Here is a 17,856-nt window from a genome sequence, read left to right as displayed (position 1 = left end):
AGCACTATTGCCAAAGACCGGTTCGGGGACATGTCAGAACTTATAGCCCAAGTATCAACCACCCAATCACCACAGAGAGAGTGTGCCTCTGGCTTCTGGGTCATGTGGCAGCCTTGCACTTACATAGCCCAGCATGCCAAGTTACACCTCAGATCTCTGCATATGTGTCTGGCAATAGTGTAGTTACCATCCAGACACCACCTGGACACAGTCCTTATAATCCCTCCACTAATACTTACCCCCTTTTCATGGTGGACAATACTGCATCACATGCTCAGAGGAGTACCTTTTGCAGCCCCACAGCCGACGCTGTCACTCGTATCAGATGCCTCAGGTATAGGGTGGAGGGTTCACCTAGGCACCACCCAGACCCAGGGCCTCTAGTCTAAGGACGAGCTAATGTTGCATATCAATGTCCAGGAGCTCAGGGCAATTCGGCTGGCCTGTGTAGTGTTTCTGCCCCAGCTATCCAGCAAAGTGTCCAAATATCAGTGGACAACATGGCTGCAATGTACTACATAAACAGGCAAGGGCAGGCCAGATCCCCCTTCCTTTGTCAAGAGGCCATGCAGCTATGGAACTTTTGCATTGCACATGACGTTCTCCTGGAATCCGTGCTGCATCTCCCAGGGGTTAGTAATGCTTTAGCAGATCACCTCAGCAGGTAGTTTTTTCTCTCACCACAAGAGGTCCCTGGGGAATGTGGCAGAAGCAATCTTCCGGAGGTGGGGTACTCCCCAAGTGGACCTATTTGCCAACAGGTGGAACAAGAGATGCAAGCAATTCTGCTCCTTGCAGGGTCTGGACAATGGCTTCCTGACCAACACCTTCCTGTTGCCGTGGTTGGACAGTCTCATGTATGCCTTTCCACCGATTACCGCTGATCCACAAGGTCCTTATAAAACTCAAGAGAGACAAGGCACAGGTCATTCTGGTAGCTCCATCATGGCCTTGCCAGCACTAGTTTGGGATGCTGCTTGATCTATTGGTGGCCTGCCCCTGGGCACTTCCGTCACAATTGGACTTTCTCTCTCAGAACCAGGCCAGCTGCTTCACCCAGACCTGGCCTTCCTGCATTTGACAGCGTGTCTGTCCCTGTGGCTAAGCTTGGAGGAGCATTCCTGCTCGGAATAAGTCCGGCAAATCCTGTTGGAAAGCTGGACACCTTCCAACAGAATGTCTTACCTGACCAAGTGGAAATGCTTTATCTGCTGGACAGCTGTTCGCAGTATCTCCCCATCTGAAGCATCCATCCAAGTCATCTTAGATTTCTTATTCCATCTGAATAGAGAGGATCTGACCTTGTCCTCAATTAAAGTGCATCTGGCAGCCATTTCAGCTTTTCATACCCCTGTACAAGGAAGAATGGTATTCTCTCACGAAAGGACGACTAGATTCCTCAAGGGCTTTGAGCGTCTTTTTTCTGCCTATATGGGAGTGGATCCCTCAATGGGACCTTAACCTGGTCCTGTCCAGGCTGACCAGACCCCCTTTTGGGCATCTAGTTTCCTGTTGTCTTCTGCACCTTTCCTGGAAGGTGGCATTCCTGTTGGCTGTTACATCGGTGAGATGGGTTTCGGAAATTAGGGCCCTAACCTCTGAGCCCCCTTACACGGTCTTCCACAAGGACAAGATCCAACTACATCCTCACCCTGTTGAAGGAGATATCACATTTCCACGTTAACCAAGTGATATTCCTTCTGGTCTTCTTTCCAAAGTCCCGCAACTCTAATGTGGAGAGGCATGTCCACACTCTTAATGTCAGGAGAGCTTTAGACTTTCATATGAATAGGACTAAACCCTTTTGCAGATCTATGCAGCTCTTTGTCGCTATTGCTGAATGGATGACAGGACAGCTGGCATCACCACAGAGAATATTGTCCTGGATCACAGCCTGTATCCTCACCTGCTAAAAGCAGATGGGAGTTGCTCCTTCAGCTTTACTCACGACCCATTCAACGAGAGCACAGGCATCTTCAGTGGCCTTCCTGGCCCAGGTCCTTATCCAGGATATCTGTAGGATGGCTACCTAATTTTTGGTACACACCTTCGTGGCCCACTATGCCATTATGCAGCAGGCCTGGGATGACACTGGCTTTCGCAGGGCTGTACTACAGTCCGCAAGTCTGTGAACTCCTGCCCACCTCCAGAGATACTGCTGGTAAGTCACCTAATTTGAGAATGAACATAAGCAAGCACTTGAAAAACAAAGAATGGTTACTTACCTTCGTAATTGTTGTGCTTCGAGATGTTGCTCATGTTCATTCCACAACCCACCCTACTTCCCCTCATGTCGGAGTTCTGGCAAGAAGGAACGGAGGAGAGGACCAGCCATGCCTATATACTAGCGCATGTGCACACCGCTACACTATAGCCAGCCCTACAGATACCACTAGGGGAAAAATTTCCAGCACCAGTGCATGTGGTGCAAACACATAATGGAGAACAGACATGAGCAACACATCTCGAAGAACAACAGTTATGAAGATAAGTAATTGTTCTTTATTCATCTCGATGGCTGTGCATTTGTGCAGATCTTTGTTTCTCTTGCTGGCATGTACAGAAATGCTTTCTCGCTGTTCTGAGATCACTTTGTTTATAAAAGTTAATTTATGAACAAGAGAAATATTAACTTTTTTAAAAAGCCTGTTTTGATTAAACTTAATCTTCCATTTATGTTGCTAATGAAGGCAGGTTTGATTCTTCTCCTCTCCTCCTGAACACACTCCCCTTTTCTCCATCACCACTGACTATTCGACTGTCTCCCCTGTTGTTCAAGATTTTAGTGTTGGGGTACCTCTGTCATCTTTGTTGAAAAAATTCACATTTGTTTTCACCTTTCTTTGTCCACTCCATGTCCTGATAGTCTTTTCCAGGAGCATTTCTGATCCCCTTAGCAGCTGGAGGCAGTCCAGGTGTGTGGCTCTGGGTCAAACTTCGAATACCCCTTTAGAAGAAGAACTGTCCAGAGCTCTGGGCTTCTAGGCCTGTGCAGCTGACAAATTCTGGGTGTCCCTCTGGAGCAGCGAACATAAGAATGGCCATGCTGGGTCAGACCAATGGTCCATCTAGCCCAGTATTCTGTCTTCCAACAGTGGCTGGTGCAGGTGCTTCAGAGGGAGTGAACAGAACAAGTAATCATTAACTGATCCATCCCCTGTCGTCCACTCCCAGCTTCTGGCAGAGGCTAGGGGGACACAGAGAATGGTGGTTGCATCCCCTGGCAAGGAGTTCCACAAATTGACTATGCAGAGTGTGAAGAAGTACTTCCTTTTGTTTGTTTTAAACCTGTTGCCTATTAATTTCATTCTAAGCCTGATCCAGAGCTTTTAACGAGATTTGTAAAAGACTTTAAACTAAATCGCTCTGGTTGTCTTTGTTTGGTTTTGAGCCTATTCCAGAACCGAATTACCTTTATAGTTAGATTTTAGGAAAAACTTTATAACTTAAACCTTCCTTGCTGCAGATTAAGCCCATTACTACTTGTCCTACCTTCAGTGGACATGAACAACAATTGATAACAGCCCTTAACTTATTTGAAGATTATCCGGTCCCCCCTCCCACCCCCCGCGCGCACGCGCGTACACACACACACACACACTGTCTTCTCTTCTCAAGAATAAACATTCCCTATTTTTAAACTTTCTTCATAGGTCAGATATTCTAAACCTTTTATCGTTTTTGCTGCTTTTCTCAGGCCTTTCTTCAGTTTATCCACATCTTTCCTGAAGTGTGGCGCCTTCACTCTCCTTCAAATCATTCATTTGGAACCTGCCCATTCCCTGATGCATTCCAATCATAAAGCCCACCCACCACTCTTGTTTATAAATGTTCCAGCCTGTGTGCCAAGAGATCCTCTTACTGTATTTTTTGGCATCGCTCTCCCAGTATCCAGGGCTGTTGCAATTACAGTGCCATCTAAATGAATATTTATTGTGGGTATGCTCTGTATTAGAATGTGTCTACTTTAGAAATGGTGGAATGTTGCCAGATTGAATTAAAATGTTTCATACTGTACATGGAACCAGAAGACAGATGCAATATATTGTTAAAATTGGTTATGAGCAAATGAAACTTCTGAAGTCATGGCCTGGAGTGAGAGACTTCATATTCTCACCTGTGGACTCCCCAGAATTAAGCAGAGATTGGGGTCTGTCTTTGTAGGCTCTTTCTAGAGATAAGAAAAATTGTTGCTTAACTTTAAAGGATCATGAACAGAAGAAGAAAACACCAAAAACCTGCTGAAGGAGAGTTCCCTAATTCTTCTTCACCCGACTTCAGAGGATGTGAATAAGGCAAAGGAAATTTTCTAGCAAGGTGAAATACCCTAACAGGTAACTTAACAATTCTACATGCTCCCAAAGACCTTGTCACCTTGTTACAGCTTCATCGGTAAATGGCGCGCACACACTTTCTGAGAGAGAGTTTCTGCTGAAGGTACCCAGAGACAAGAAAATTGGATCATCGTTGCCTCTGGCTCTGGGAGCATTGGCTGCATCCTCTTGTTCTGCCAGAACTCTGCAGCATTGGCTCCATCCTCTTGTTCTTTCTTGGATGAGCAAGCTTACATAAACATGAAGCCATCAGGTCAAAACAAAATGAAATATATTTTAAATTAAAGTTCCCTAGCAATAGCCTTCAAGACTGATGCTTCACCTGACTAATTTGCTGTGTGTTTCAAGGCTTCCAGTGTAGTGGCCTGGCAGCATCTGTTACTCCATCTGTGTATAGCCCACGCCCATTCACTGTAGCTCACTATTCCATCTAGTGGTGGCTGGGTGACATATGGAGGTTCATCAGCCTGCTGCAGCCTTGGGTAACAGACCTGGGCCATTTAGGTTACACAGTAGAGGTTCCTACTTTAAGAGGCAAAGGTCCCAGGCTCAGTCTCTGCTGCTGACAACCCATCCAAGGGCACAGCATAATATATGCATGGGAAAATTGCTGCTAACATGAGATGTCTTCTGTATATTCCGGTGGTACAGGCTCTTTCGGGAGCATATGGATAAAGCAGATTCAGAGGCTTTGGACAAGGTGGAAAAAGCCCCACATTCCAATCAGAGATCTCAGTCCATATTATCTCAGTGGATATTCCCCTTTTAAGGTTACCACTCTTCCAAGGACCAGCATAGATATCACACATTAGGAAGAGGGAGACAGACATTTTGAGGAGTTGGAAGATAACATAATAGGCTTCTGTGGAACCCTCTTACTTAGAAAGCTCCACAGGACTTTGGCTTCCCCAAGGTTTAGGACATGTTGGGTCACTTTCTGGTCCTACTGCACCCCTTTTACACCATTCCAGTGGCTGTGCCTTCTGTGTTGCACCTTTCAGAAGGTGCAGTGCAGAATCTGGCCCCTCCTGTCTGGGGGGTAAGACCCAACTTGGACCCTCATTTCTGAATCAACCAAGGAGTAAAAATGGGTACTTCAGACAATCAGAGCAATATATTCAGTAGACCTACCTTCTTGTCCCAGGAACAAGGCCAAGGTTTTAAAAAATGTGTACATAAAATTAGGCTCCCAAGCCCATAGGCACCTGAATTAAACTATCTTATTTTTCCAAAATGCTGAGCACTCTTTCAACTCTCTTTTATTGTTTTTTAAATCTAGTCCCAAGTCTAAATCTTTTCCCGTAATTTAAGAAAAAGCCCTTGTAGCCTCAAAATGAAGGTGTGGTAGACCTTCTTACATTTCAGAATGATAAACCTATTATGTGAAGAAACAAGTGTTGTGGGGCACAATCAGGTATTTTTGTGCTATAGGAGAGAGCCATACAAGGCATCTTGAATTTCATATTTCTGAAAGAAACCCACAGTCGTTACAGCAACATCCTTCTAACACTCCATGTCTTCAGTATGTAATGATTAATCTCCATCAGATTTAATGATGAGTCATCATCACTGGAGATACCTTTTGGGTTTTGCTTAGGTAGGAATCACTTTCAATACAGACTATTCACGTTTCAGACTTGCAAGATCCCCATGTATTTATGAAGACCCTAGTTGTCCAAATAGCTTCCTTCCAAAAGAAAGGGACCACATCTTTTCTTTTTCTGGATGACCATCTCATCAGGCCCTCATCCCAAATCGCAGCTACTCAGGGCATAGCAACCATCATTACATCTCTTCAGGAACACACCTCTGAAATAAAGAAAGGAGAAGATCCAACTCCAGCCTTCATAAATCTCCAGCATCTATGGATTGTTCTGGATGCTGGCCAGGACAGAGTCTTCATTTCAGAAGAAAGGTAGCGGAAGATAGCGTCTTTGATTTCAAGCACTCTTTCCCCTTCCGCCCCCGTCTATGCTAAAATCCCTAGATCTGCCACCGAGCATGTTGCTTTCATGCATGGATACCTTTCAGTGGGGCCTTGTAGAATTTCTTGCTTCCCTTCCAGCCTGTAATTGCAGTGAATCAGACTATGGAAACCTTATCTCAGGAGGATCTCATTTATGCCTCCCACTCTGCTGATAATGAAAATGATAAGATCACAAAGGAACAAGACACACTAATTCTGGTCACCACTTCTTGGCTTGGCGGTTCTCAGACCTCTTTTAGATATACTTGAATCCCCTCCCAAGCTCCCAACATGGAAGGATGTACAGCAATAGGGCCTATATCTGGTGCTGTTAAAACTATTCACCTGTAAATGGAAAGGAATGTGCTAGAATCATGTGGACATTTGAGAGAAGGTAATAATATTCAGCGTCCTGGAGGAATCTTACAATTATGTCTGCAGAGTCAGAATCACTTGGCCAGTATTCAGATGATATAAGTGAGATCTGTCAAGATAAATTTACATAAAATAAAGGCCACTCAAAATTCAACCAAACGGCTTGATCATGGGGCTCAAAGCTAACACTTTGGAAATACAAGTCATTAATTACAAAACCATTGAGCTTTAAGAAACGGAGGATAATTTTTCTAATCATTCTCCCAGTACCACGTTCTTTGGAACCATTCCACTAGTCAGTCCAACATACTGTTCCTGTCATGATCTTGAATTGTGTTACTAAACTCCAATGTCTCAAAGTATTTCACCACCATTTGAGCCAGGCAGATGTCAGAGTGGGGTGCAGTCTCTAAACCTCGGTTACCACTCTGACCATTCCTCGGAGGACTGCATTAGTTCCAGAATCTCTCTGGCTATCACTTGCTTGTAAGAGCCATGGTCTGTAAAATGCTATGCAAAGATACAGGGCTATGTACAGTGCTATATAAATAATAGAGCTGGTTGGAAAATGAAATTTTTTGTTCTGTGGGAAACTGACACTTCAGAATTGATTTCATTCTGAATCTAAACAGTTCAAATTTTCCATAAAATGGAAATATTTAAAAAAATGTAATTTCAAAATTAATTTCAAATTAATTAATTTTAAAAATGTTTCAATGTTTAAACATTATATAAAATATTTAATATAATAAAGTTTTAATATAATTTTTAAACTAAATGAATTGAAAGGATAAAGCTGAAACAAATTATTTTTACTATCCTATTAAAACAGGGTTTTGACAGACATGAAACAATAAAGTCCCTTGGTTTTTATTGTGTCCTGTCAAATTTTATTGAAATTGACACTTCCCACAAAACATTTAGATTTTGATGAAACTGCATTTCCAATGGAAAACTGTTCCGTCAAAAAAAAAAATTTTTTTTTTCCAACTAGCTCTAATAAGTAATGTCTTGTAGACGCTTCATTGGCACATCCTGTGCAGAAGGCAGTTCCCTTCTGTTCAGGTGAATTTTTTTTATTTTTATTTTTTTTTTTTTTTCAAATGTCTTGAAGTGTCATGTGTCCAGGACAGTTGGTGAGAGTGGGGAATCCTGAGGCAGTTCTAAAGTCTGACTCTCCTGCATAGTGAAGAAGGGTACTGTCTTTAGAGTGCTAGGCCGAGCCTCAGTTCCTTTTACTCCATTACTCTCCTCCTTTCTGGATTTTCATCTGTTTTCTTTTCTTCTAATTCTCTTTTTTTAAAGACTTTTGAATCTCTTGTCCCTCCATTTTAGTACGGCTGGGTAGCCAGCCCCTTGCTGTCATGATCCTAAAACCTTGATGAAAGAGGGCATGACCTCATGCCACTCTTCTCCTTTGATGTGTTAAGAAAGCCTGTCCTCCTTCCACTAAGGCAACTTTCTTTAAAACAGGAGCTTTTTCAGAAGTGACAAACAAGTGGGAACAGCACATTTGAAACTGAACAAACTGGAATCAGAATGTGAAATTAGAGAGATCATTGAGGTATGTTCTGTTCTTGTAACAATAACAAAATGCTAGAGCATGCAGGTGTAGTAAGAGGTGTTGTGTGAGTGAGTGAGTGACACACACACACACATTTTATATAAATGTATGTGCCTACAGGATGTCATTTTGGCCTCATCTCTCCAACATCCAGTAAAAACCTCATCAGACTAGCATGTCCTATTGTTTATTGTACATGCTGCAATCTCACCCCTTCCCTCTTGTGTGATAAAAAAGTAAGCTAGCTCACTCCTGACCAATGAGAGTAATTAACCATTGGAATAACTCCCCTAGGAAGGTTGTGTATTCTCCATCACTTGCTATCTTAAAATCAAGACTGGATATATTTCTAAAAGATCTGCTCTACCTCAAAGAAAAGTTGTGGTCTTGATACAGAAATGACTGGGTGGGATTCTTTGGCCTATTACTCAGGAAGTCAAGCTAGATGATCATAATGGCTCTTTCAGGCCTTAAAGTCTATTAATCTAACTAAATGCGGTCCTCAAAATGCCAGACGTGTCTCTGTAGAGTGTACAACTAGTTAATCCCTTATGTGTCTTGGTAAATAAATACAAGAATATAAAAAAGGTGAAATCCATTTATTTTTCAGAAAAATTTAGCTATGATGAAAGTCCTTTCTTTAATACGAACTGATCCAGCCATGTTGATCATTCTGTTGAATGTCAGTGCTGTAGCACGTTTATATTCATCCTGTAACCACAAAGTCAACAGCTGTCCTTTTCAGTGATATTGCCATAAAAGATTTTGCAGTGTGACATTCTTTTTGTGCACGTGTGTGTGTGAGACAGCAATCTTATTTTCGTGGTGCTTTCAGATTCTGGATGGTAGGAAACCCACTGGAGGGAAACTAGAGGTGAAAGTGAGACTCAGGGAGCCACTCAGTGGTCAAGATCTTCAGACAATTACAGAAAACTGGCTGGTCCTGGAACATTACTTATCCTAAGGTATGAACACTCCTTTTTTCTGAATATGCTTCCGGCTAGAAGTTGAGAGGACCACTAACAATCTCTGCATGAAATAGAATGTCTTACACTATCAGCGTGTGGCTCAGGCTCCTTAATAGAACTTTCCTAGTGGTTTTGATTTTTTTTTTTTGGTTTTGTTTTAAATAATGTTTATGGTATTTCTATTCAAAATCTGACCATATTCCCTATACCAATCTCAATCAATTGGATGTGAAGGTTAAATATCAAAGGGGGAGCTGGTGGTAAGTCCTATACTTATATGGCTTAACACTTTCATTTATAAAAGATTCTTTTGAACTCTTTTTGAGATGTTCTAATACTCTTATTGTTTGCATAAGACCTTTGAAATTTAGCAGGAAGAAAGGCCTGGGGCTAAAAGAATGCTATTTCTTTATCTAGTGAAATTTCATTTAGGCTTAGCTGTGGTATAAACTGTTGAAATGGCCTTTTTCCCTCTGTTACTTGCATTCTTTAGGAAATACTAGCATCAAGACAAAATAGCAACTTCAACATTCTAAAGAACTGAGCCTATGCACACACCATAGTAGAAAAACCTGGTTGCTGGCAAAACAGCTGCAGCAATAGGCAAAACAGCTGTAGCAGTAGAGGATAAGGGAAGAATCAAACTAGGCTTCCCCAGCCACCACTTTAGATCCTGCATATGCCCCCCGAAGTCCATCTCTCTCCCCTGTGAGGTACCATAGTATTTTATCTTTTGTTTTAAATTAGAGCATATATAATTTAAGAGAAGTTGATTTCAAAGTCAAGCATTCAGTGCATGAATTAGAGAAGGGAGTAGGATTAAAATTCCATGGGCAACTGTATACCTCGCACTTCCTCTATATAGAGTGCTTGCATTAACCTGAATTTTCTTTTAGTGTAGATTTTGTGTGTAAGTACACATCAGTCTCATCTTTTTTCTTCAAAATGTTCGAATATACTAGTTATATAGGAGTCTGAAAACTTCATTCTTAAAACTGTCCTTATTCTCTCTCAGCTTTGGGCTGTGCTGATGAACCCCTAGGAAAGTGGTTACTCAGTACTCAAACCTGTTTGAATCACTGAAGGTTCTATCAATGTAAAACTTAATAGTGCTCCTGTAAGCTATCTGTACTTGTGGAGAAAAAAAGGATGGCTCACTTTTTGAGCAGATATGATAATACTGTGACAGCACCTAAGAGCCCAGTTGTGGACCATACTGTATAAACTCAGAATAAAAAGGTTTCCCCAAAGCGCTGTCAGTCAGTCTTAGTAGGCAGTTGATGACTTCGGTGTATACATATGAAGCTTCTAGTAAGTAATCCCTCTCCCTTCCCATGGGCTCCTACAGTTCAGAGAAGTCTCCTCCCTCTCCCCCCAGCTGTCATGGACATCTTTCTTGACATGTTTTATTTTGCAGTAGAAATAGTTATTTAGTTTAGATGACACCTAGGTGAAGTAGATGAATATTATCCTGATTTGCCATGTCCTAGCTACCAAAGACTTTAAATAGTATTTGAAAGATCTTGATGTCTAGTGCTTGGGTCCAAATTTAGAGCATTGAAAACCACACTTTAAGTGATGTGTTGCTGAGTTAAGAATGTAACATAAGGATTCTCAGGGTCCCTAACGGTATGTCTACACGCACAGACAAACCCATGGCTGAGAGTCTGAAAGCCTGGCTCAGGTGATTCAGGCTCAAAATAGCCATGTAAATGTTCAGGCTCAGGCTGGTGCCTGAGCTCAGACTCTCCTCCTCACTGGATTTCAGAACCCAGGCTCCAGCCCAAGCAGGAACTTCTACACTGCTCTTTTTAGCTCTGCATCAGTTGACCTGGGTTCTGAGTCTCCACTGCAGGTTTTTCTTTGCAGTGTAGACATACTCTAGGAGGTCAACCAGGGTGACGGTGAGCTATACAAAGTCTGGCTGCAGAGCTGTAGATCTCTTAAGGTACTGAACTAAGGCTGCCATATTTGGCTACAATTGAAGCAGTGACATTACTTGCTATGTGCTGAGAGCACTAACTTTTGGTCACCTATAAAATTTAACACTCTGCTGCATGTGTATCTTAACTGCAGCTTAATGAGGAGTTTGCCTGGGATTTCTAGGAGGCTGCTAGTTAGCCATCCCAGAAAAAAAAAACCCATCCAACAGTATGTGACCTTAATTGTGGGATACTGACAGGGGCAAGACAGGTTTTGTTTTGTTTTTTTCAGATCCGGGAATGCTAAAAGCTGCAGAATGAACTTTATACATAGGAAGATGCTACTGCCTGTAAGCACCAAAGATGTTAGATGAATGCACTACTGAACATAATACATCTTTATTTTGGTAACTATGTTACTGTGTGTTAAGTTTTATAAGGCAGTGTTGTAAGGCCCTGGAACCTTGCTACTAGTGGAAACAATGGAAATGATCTATGCAAAATGGACTGAATTGCCTTAAGATGGGACTACTAATGTTAGCATCAGCTAATTGTTATATTAAACTCGTCACAACTATCTTATGCAGGGCCTGTTTCATAGTGGTGTGAGAAACCTTTAGGGGTTTGCTCTTCAAAAATTCACTGAAGCAGTGCAAGAATTTGCAAATGAGACCTTATGCTCCCAGCATGGCTAGCTTGTGCTGGAATCAACTCTTCAGGCACATATGCTCTAGATACTACCTGCTGCTTCCTCTTATGACCCGCAGGCCCTTTTGAAGATCTGTACACTCCTCCTGTAAGTGTCTTGGGATGGGGAAGATAGTTCACTTTAAGCAGAGCTCTAGCAGCAGTGTATCCTACCTTCTCTGCATGCTTTTGCAGCACCCTTAACTACGTGTGCCTGGGCTTAAGGTAACAATAGGATATGAGGATTTTTTTTATAACAGAAGTGCAAATCGGTGGTGTGAGTTGGTTATCAATTGCCTTCCCTGTTCACCCCCACTACTTATTTCAACTCCGCCTGCTGTGTGTGCCTTCATTTTCTTAACTCTAGGGAACCACTAAAGCCTAAGATGGCCTGTTTAAGATCACAGGGTTTTCTGAAAGCATGGATTGTTTCACTAGGCCATGAAGCTTACTAGCTGGTTAAAAATAGCCCCTCTTATTTATGTAAAAAACTGGATGATGGATGGATGGTTGCAGAATTTTTTATGGACTATACATAAAATACATGGTACCAAAACTGCTTGATGTGTGTTCTTCAACTACATGAGCCTGAAGAAATGATTGATGTTAAAAGGAGGATATGCCTGCATCGTGGTGTCAGAGTCCTGGTGCAGTTAGATCAGGTTCATAAACAAGACTCCAACCTAAGGCAGCACTTCTGCTTCATGAAGGGATGAAAACAATACAGTATTTAGTTTTTAATTTCAATAAATTTAATATACAAAACTACATGTTGAAAATAAAAATATAATATGCAGTTTTTTGCAGTGTTAACTAACTGAATTTTAAAAGTACAATTTTTTTCTAAAACAAAGTACTCATTTTCTTAACATGATAATTTTAAGGTCATTTAAAAGGCTATGATTGAAGCAAACAAGTCAGTCACCAGTCAATAGTGTTTTGCACACCCATAACCCAAACCTCTAAGTGACTCCTACTGGTAAGGAAGAGAAGATTGTTTTTTAGCCTCAAGTTAGCATAATTTAATAGAACTGAAGTAATTGAAAAGCTTGTGCTGTGGCAAAGCTGGAATACAGTTTCCTGCAGTAGAATTTTATTGTAGCTGTCCATCAAAAGAGCTTTCACACACAGTTTTGCTTACTCTGTAGACACACACATATCATTACTCATTATGTGGGAAAACAAAATGTGTTGTAGAGTTTAAAAGTCACAGGCCAAACTTAATTACATTTTTCTTTATAGCAAAACAAATGAAAATGCAGGAAGTGTCTTGGATTGTTGTATAGGAACTTAAACTTTGATCAGCCAGAACCCTTTTAAGAGTAGCATATAGCCAGCTATTACCAAATGACAGGTAAGGTTCATTTTAATATAAACACAAACAAAAAGTGAGAATAATGCTCTATCTGCTGATTGTTTTTACTAATTCATTTGGACCTAGGTTTACAATTCTGCCCTCTGAACATGTGTGGGGATGACAACTGGAATTTTCCATAGTGGATGGTTTTATTTATTTTAAAAAGCAGTAGCTATTTACTCAACTTCATTCAGGACCAATACAACTATGGTATTTTTGTAAAATACATTGCTACCTCTATAGTTTCTCTTTTCTCTACTGCTATGTTTATTTGCTTGCTTCAAGCACAATATCAGCTTAACACTAGCCCTGCTATTTCTTTGTTCTGCTGTGAAAGCTGCTCTTTTTGTATTACTCATTCACAGTGCAAGAACACCACTACATATTAGTTTCAAATTAGGGTTGACTGAGGTCCCTACTAAAAGTGGGCTATTTCAAAGATTACTAAAATACTGCTTTAACCTCAAATTAGCATTTGTCTCATCTCTTCCTTCCCTCTTCTCTCCCCCCCCCCCCCCAAAAAAAAATTTACAGGTGTTTTGTTGGACATACCTGTTATCTCCCTGGAGAGGGTAGTAACAATCAAGTAGCAGCTCCTATAGCCCATTACTCCAACTCTTTCCACTTACTAGCTATTTTCTTAACGCTGTGCAGCAGGAGTGAACAGCTGCTCCCCTCTCTTCATTTTTAGGTAAAACCTAAAACTCCTAGGCCAAGTGCAAGTTTTCTGAGTTGAACAAAAAGCCTCTTTTTTAGCACAACATGCAACAACAGCCACTTTGTGCTTTTGTCATGGGGTTAAGCTTTACAACAGGGTGCTGGCTAATATGAAGTGCTAAGTGCAAGTTGTATTACATGACACTAGTGTTACACTACAGCCTACAGCAATGAGGAGACTTACAAAAAGTGCCCTAGGTGTTACTTTTCTTTAAAAAGCAGGACCTACTGGAGGAACAGGAATACCATAACTGCACTTTAGGGCTACCATTTCTTTTACCTGTGACAGGTGTATGCCTTTCACATTCATATAGATTTGTAAACAAAATACAGAATGGTAAAGTTTTTCTAAGTTATAGAAATCTGAGGTGACAAGTTTTGTAACAAGTAGGGAAAATAAGTATACTAGCCTATTATACACACAAAACTGCAAGTTTAAATTATATACCACTGTCAGAGAGATGCCCTTTCTTTCACTCAGACTGAATGAATGGTCATCCTCATATGCCATATTTTATGGCTAGGTAAAAGTCCCAGGCATCTCGCTAAGCATATCCCAAAGTGTCTCCAATGTACTTCAACCAATAATTTGGTCAAAATAATGTAAACATTTTTAATGTCTACAGAATAACCACAAATGGCATTATGATGAGGTCAGAATGGAGGTCTTGATTGTTTCTTCTTACATGTCCATCTACAAACAGTACAAATTTGACATTTCATCTTTTATTTTCACCCCAGTGATCTTTGCACCCGTTTGAGCATTTAGAGTACATGACTGTAATTAAGTCTTTAAACATGAGCATTTTTTTCTAAACAGTAACAGAAGTGTATTAGCTGCAAGGATAGCATAGACATTTTGTAGTAATAGAAGTTGCCCTGATCCTCTGTTTGTTGACAATGCATAGAAGATTTAGACTTACGGAGCAACTTTCCCCCCTCCCCCCAATAGTGTTAACAAAAGCTTAATCTTCCAGTTTTAAAGTGCAAATGATTCAGATATAACTGCTGCTGGAACAGATCTGAACAGAAAATGAAGTCCTCTTATGAGATGTTTTCCAGAATATAAAAGATGAGCTCCATTATGACTGGCCCCTCACTCAACTGACATGCTCCTCCATGAATCACTGGAACTAAGGCACTGTCCAAGTCATTCATGTATTGAGAGGGCAGTGGCTGTCCATTACTCCCAGCTTGATAGCCAACCTAAAAGATACAAAGTAAAAGCTTTTAAAAGGGGGAGATGTTCACATTAGGCGCTCTGACCATACAGCAAGTGCTGCAATTGCTTTGAGAATTCAGCTGAGTTGGCTACTGATATAAGGGGTTCTAGCATGGATGTTAAAAGCAGCAAGTGCCAACTCATGTGAACCAACAAAAAATGCCTCCAAATTATATGACACACCAAGTGGGCGAGGTAATATCTTTTACCAGACCAACTTCTGTTGGTGGAAGAGACAGACAAGCATCACAGCGCTCTTCAAGTCTGGAAAAGGTAACCAGAGGGTCACAGAAAAATACGAGGGGACAGATTTCTAAGCACAAATATTTCACACACACTGCAAGACAACACTTAAAATGAAGGGATCAGTTAACACCTTTGCAGTCATCGGACAAATGATGGCTAGTAGGTCACAAATTGTTGTAACGAGCCTTTAAGGAACCTTAAAACCAGTGTCTCAATGGAGACCAGGACTTCTTGGTGTCTAGCAGAGTTATGAATTTAAGTTCCAGGCTCATCTTTTGAAAGTATTGTGCAGGTAGTTTCCTTTGAGGACAAGGACTGACAGGTCAAAATTACATGTTACAGTTACATGAATACCAGAGGGAAAGATCACCTTCTTTCTCTAGAAAATTTTTTGCTGCATCAAGCGCTAATAAAGTGGCATTCAGTATTGCCAATTCTTAGCATCAAGCAATAGAATGGTTGAACTCTCCTGTCCCCTTTTCAGCTCACTCTCTCCACACCAAAATTAGTGACTGACCACTTAAACTAGTAGAAACTGTTTACGACTTACTTGATCTGAGTCAAGTGTAACACGCAGACCTAGCTTAGTCATTCCATCTTCCTTCAATAACTTAAGATGAGGACAGAGAGCTAAACAGAAAGCCTTGGCCACATTCTCAGTCAGTCTGCTATGATCTGCTGGGTCACTTAGACCATTATGTTGGTCATCATTCTCCAGAAAAAACACCTGAACGAAAGAAAGAGGGAGCGATCAACATGAACAACCAACCTACTTTGACAGAAAAGAGTAGCATCAGACTGAGTGTAAAAAGAATATACAAGACTGTTCAATTAATACAGCCTAATTAAGGACATTGCTGTCTGAGAAAAATATTACATGAAGCGAGAAGGTTTTGATCAGCCCTTCACATTATTTCAGGACTTTCTGAAGACTCAAAGAGGAACTTCTCCCCAGACGGATCTGAATCCTGAGAGAGTGCCTGGAAGCCCTGAGATTGAGGCATTGGCTAGACTCTGTTCAGGCTCCAGGACCTTGAAACACACTGGTGATTCAGAGCACAGAGAGACTTGGATTCACCTCACAGTAGTCCTAGTGGGTGACCAGGAAGGGGTGCTTGCTAGGGTCTGTGACAACTTAACCCAGGGGCTGTCAAATAACTATTTAAAGGTGAGATTTCATGTTTGGTTCTGTTTACAGGATTTAAAGCAACTCCAGTCTTCATCAGCATGAGTCCCCACCAGCCAGGTCTGATAATTGGGGATAACAGGTCTTAATGTTAAAGGGTTATAAGGATATAAACTGGAATGATCCTGATCTCTGACTCTCCCTTCTAGGCTGATTCCAAAGTGCTCTCGGGACTTTGTTTAAAAGGGTTTGCTCCAACTGAATCTAAAATCATTGTTATGTAAATTCACTAAACATCCTAGTAGTGTAAGGACTTCTGCATGTATAGCTGTGCACTTCCACACTCTTGGCTTCCATAAAAAGATTTTAAAAACATCTGAAGTAGACTAAACATTCCACTTCAGAAAATTACTGTATCATTTTTTAAACAAGTTGTTGAATTAAAATTGTTTTATGATAGAAACCCCTGTAATCTGAAAAAAGCCAGATTTTTTTTGTACAGTTATTAACTAAACTTTGCAACATTCCCTCAAATCATCCTGAATGTTGGGGAAAGGATACATGTATAACAAGCTGCAGAACTAAAACTGGCCTGGTTTCCCTTCAGCGAACACTGAGCAAATCAATTGAAATAGTTTGCAAAGATCCATTTAACATTAACATGGCTGTGCCGGCAGATCCATAGCTCCAGGTCAGCCCTGTAAGTCAAGTACCATCATGGCCAATGTTGGATAACAAAACAAATGGCCAATTCATCCATATTATGGCACCTTATTTTTAACTCTTCATACAATTAGTCCACTAAGAGTGATCTTTTCCTGTTATGTTTTTGCTGCCATTTCAGAGCTGAAGTTGCTCTATCCCCAAACAGTTAATAGGTCAATAAAGAGCAAGATTAAGTTTGAAGTACTACAAAAAAAAAACCCACAATCCTTTATAAAAGCAGATTTGAGTTCCCTGGCACTGACGGTTTGACTGCACCACAGGGAATGGATATTATTCTGGAAAAATACAGCCTGCAGCTCAAAAGAATTGATATTTAGAAAGTTGATTGGGATTTTGTCTCCATTAAAGTAAAAGGTTCTTGCTGAATACGACTTTAGCACAAATAAACAGACTTGTGCCCTTTAGAAAACTGAAAGTTACAGCACTTTCCCCAGCCTTCAACTTTAATGCAGATTCTCCCAAAACTCAGTAACAGCGCACTAGAAAGGGCCAGTGCTGTGTGGTTACTTATTTCCAGGGCTCTGCAGCACCTCAAGACACATTTCAATGTCTTGACATTGCCAGTTGTACATTATGTCACTGAAGCCTTCCTGGCTGTGCAAAGGCCACTGTTAGTTCCCCATAAAGATCTTGCTGCTTTCAGTTT

General features: G+C 41.0%; 2 protein-coding genes across 4 annotated transcripts in view; one reads left to right on the top strand and one right to left on the bottom strand.

Annotated features, from left to right (window-relative positions):
- Positions 1 to 12,464, top strand: part of CC2D1B (coiled-coil and C2 domain containing 1B) — a 56,469-nt gene extending 44,005 nt beyond the window's left edge. For all 3 annotated transcript variants that reach the window (XM_067535535.1, XM_067535536.1, XM_067535534.1), the window contains 3 exons: positions 8,149 to 8,239; positions 9,075 to 9,204; positions 11,422 to 12,464. In XM_067535535.1, coding sequence (XP_067391636.1) covers positions 8,149 to 8,239; positions 9,075 to 9,203 — 220 coding nt within the window. In that variant the 3' untranslated portion in view covers position 9,204; positions 11,422 to 12,464. The remainder of the gene's footprint in view (positions 1 to 8,148; positions 8,240 to 9,074; positions 9,205 to 11,421) is intronic.
- A 1,923-nt stretch (positions 12,465 to 14,387) lies between these two features.
- ZFYVE9 (zinc finger FYVE-type containing 9) overlaps positions 14,388 to 17,856 on the bottom strand; it is a 91,754-nt gene continuing 88,285 nt past the window's right edge. The window contains 2 exon segments of the mRNA XM_067535533.1: positions 14,388 to 15,096; positions 15,909 to 16,085. Coding sequence (XP_067391634.1) covers positions 14,935 to 15,096; positions 15,909 to 16,085 — 339 coding nt within the window. The 3' untranslated portion in view covers positions 14,388 to 14,934.

The sequence above is a fragment of the Emydura macquarii genome, unplaced genomic scaffold (assembly GCF_026122565.2).
Source record: "Emydura macquarii macquarii isolate MOO-44397 ecotype Brisbane River unplaced genomic scaffold, CSIRO-AGI_Emac_v2 contig_3506, whole genome shotgun sequence".
NCBI classification, from domain to species: domain Eukaryota; kingdom Metazoa; phylum Chordata; order Testudines; family Chelidae; genus Emydura; species Emydura macquarii.
The sequence above is the reverse complement of the archived record's forward strand: the minus strand, read 5'-3'. Positions and strand labels throughout refer to the sequence as shown.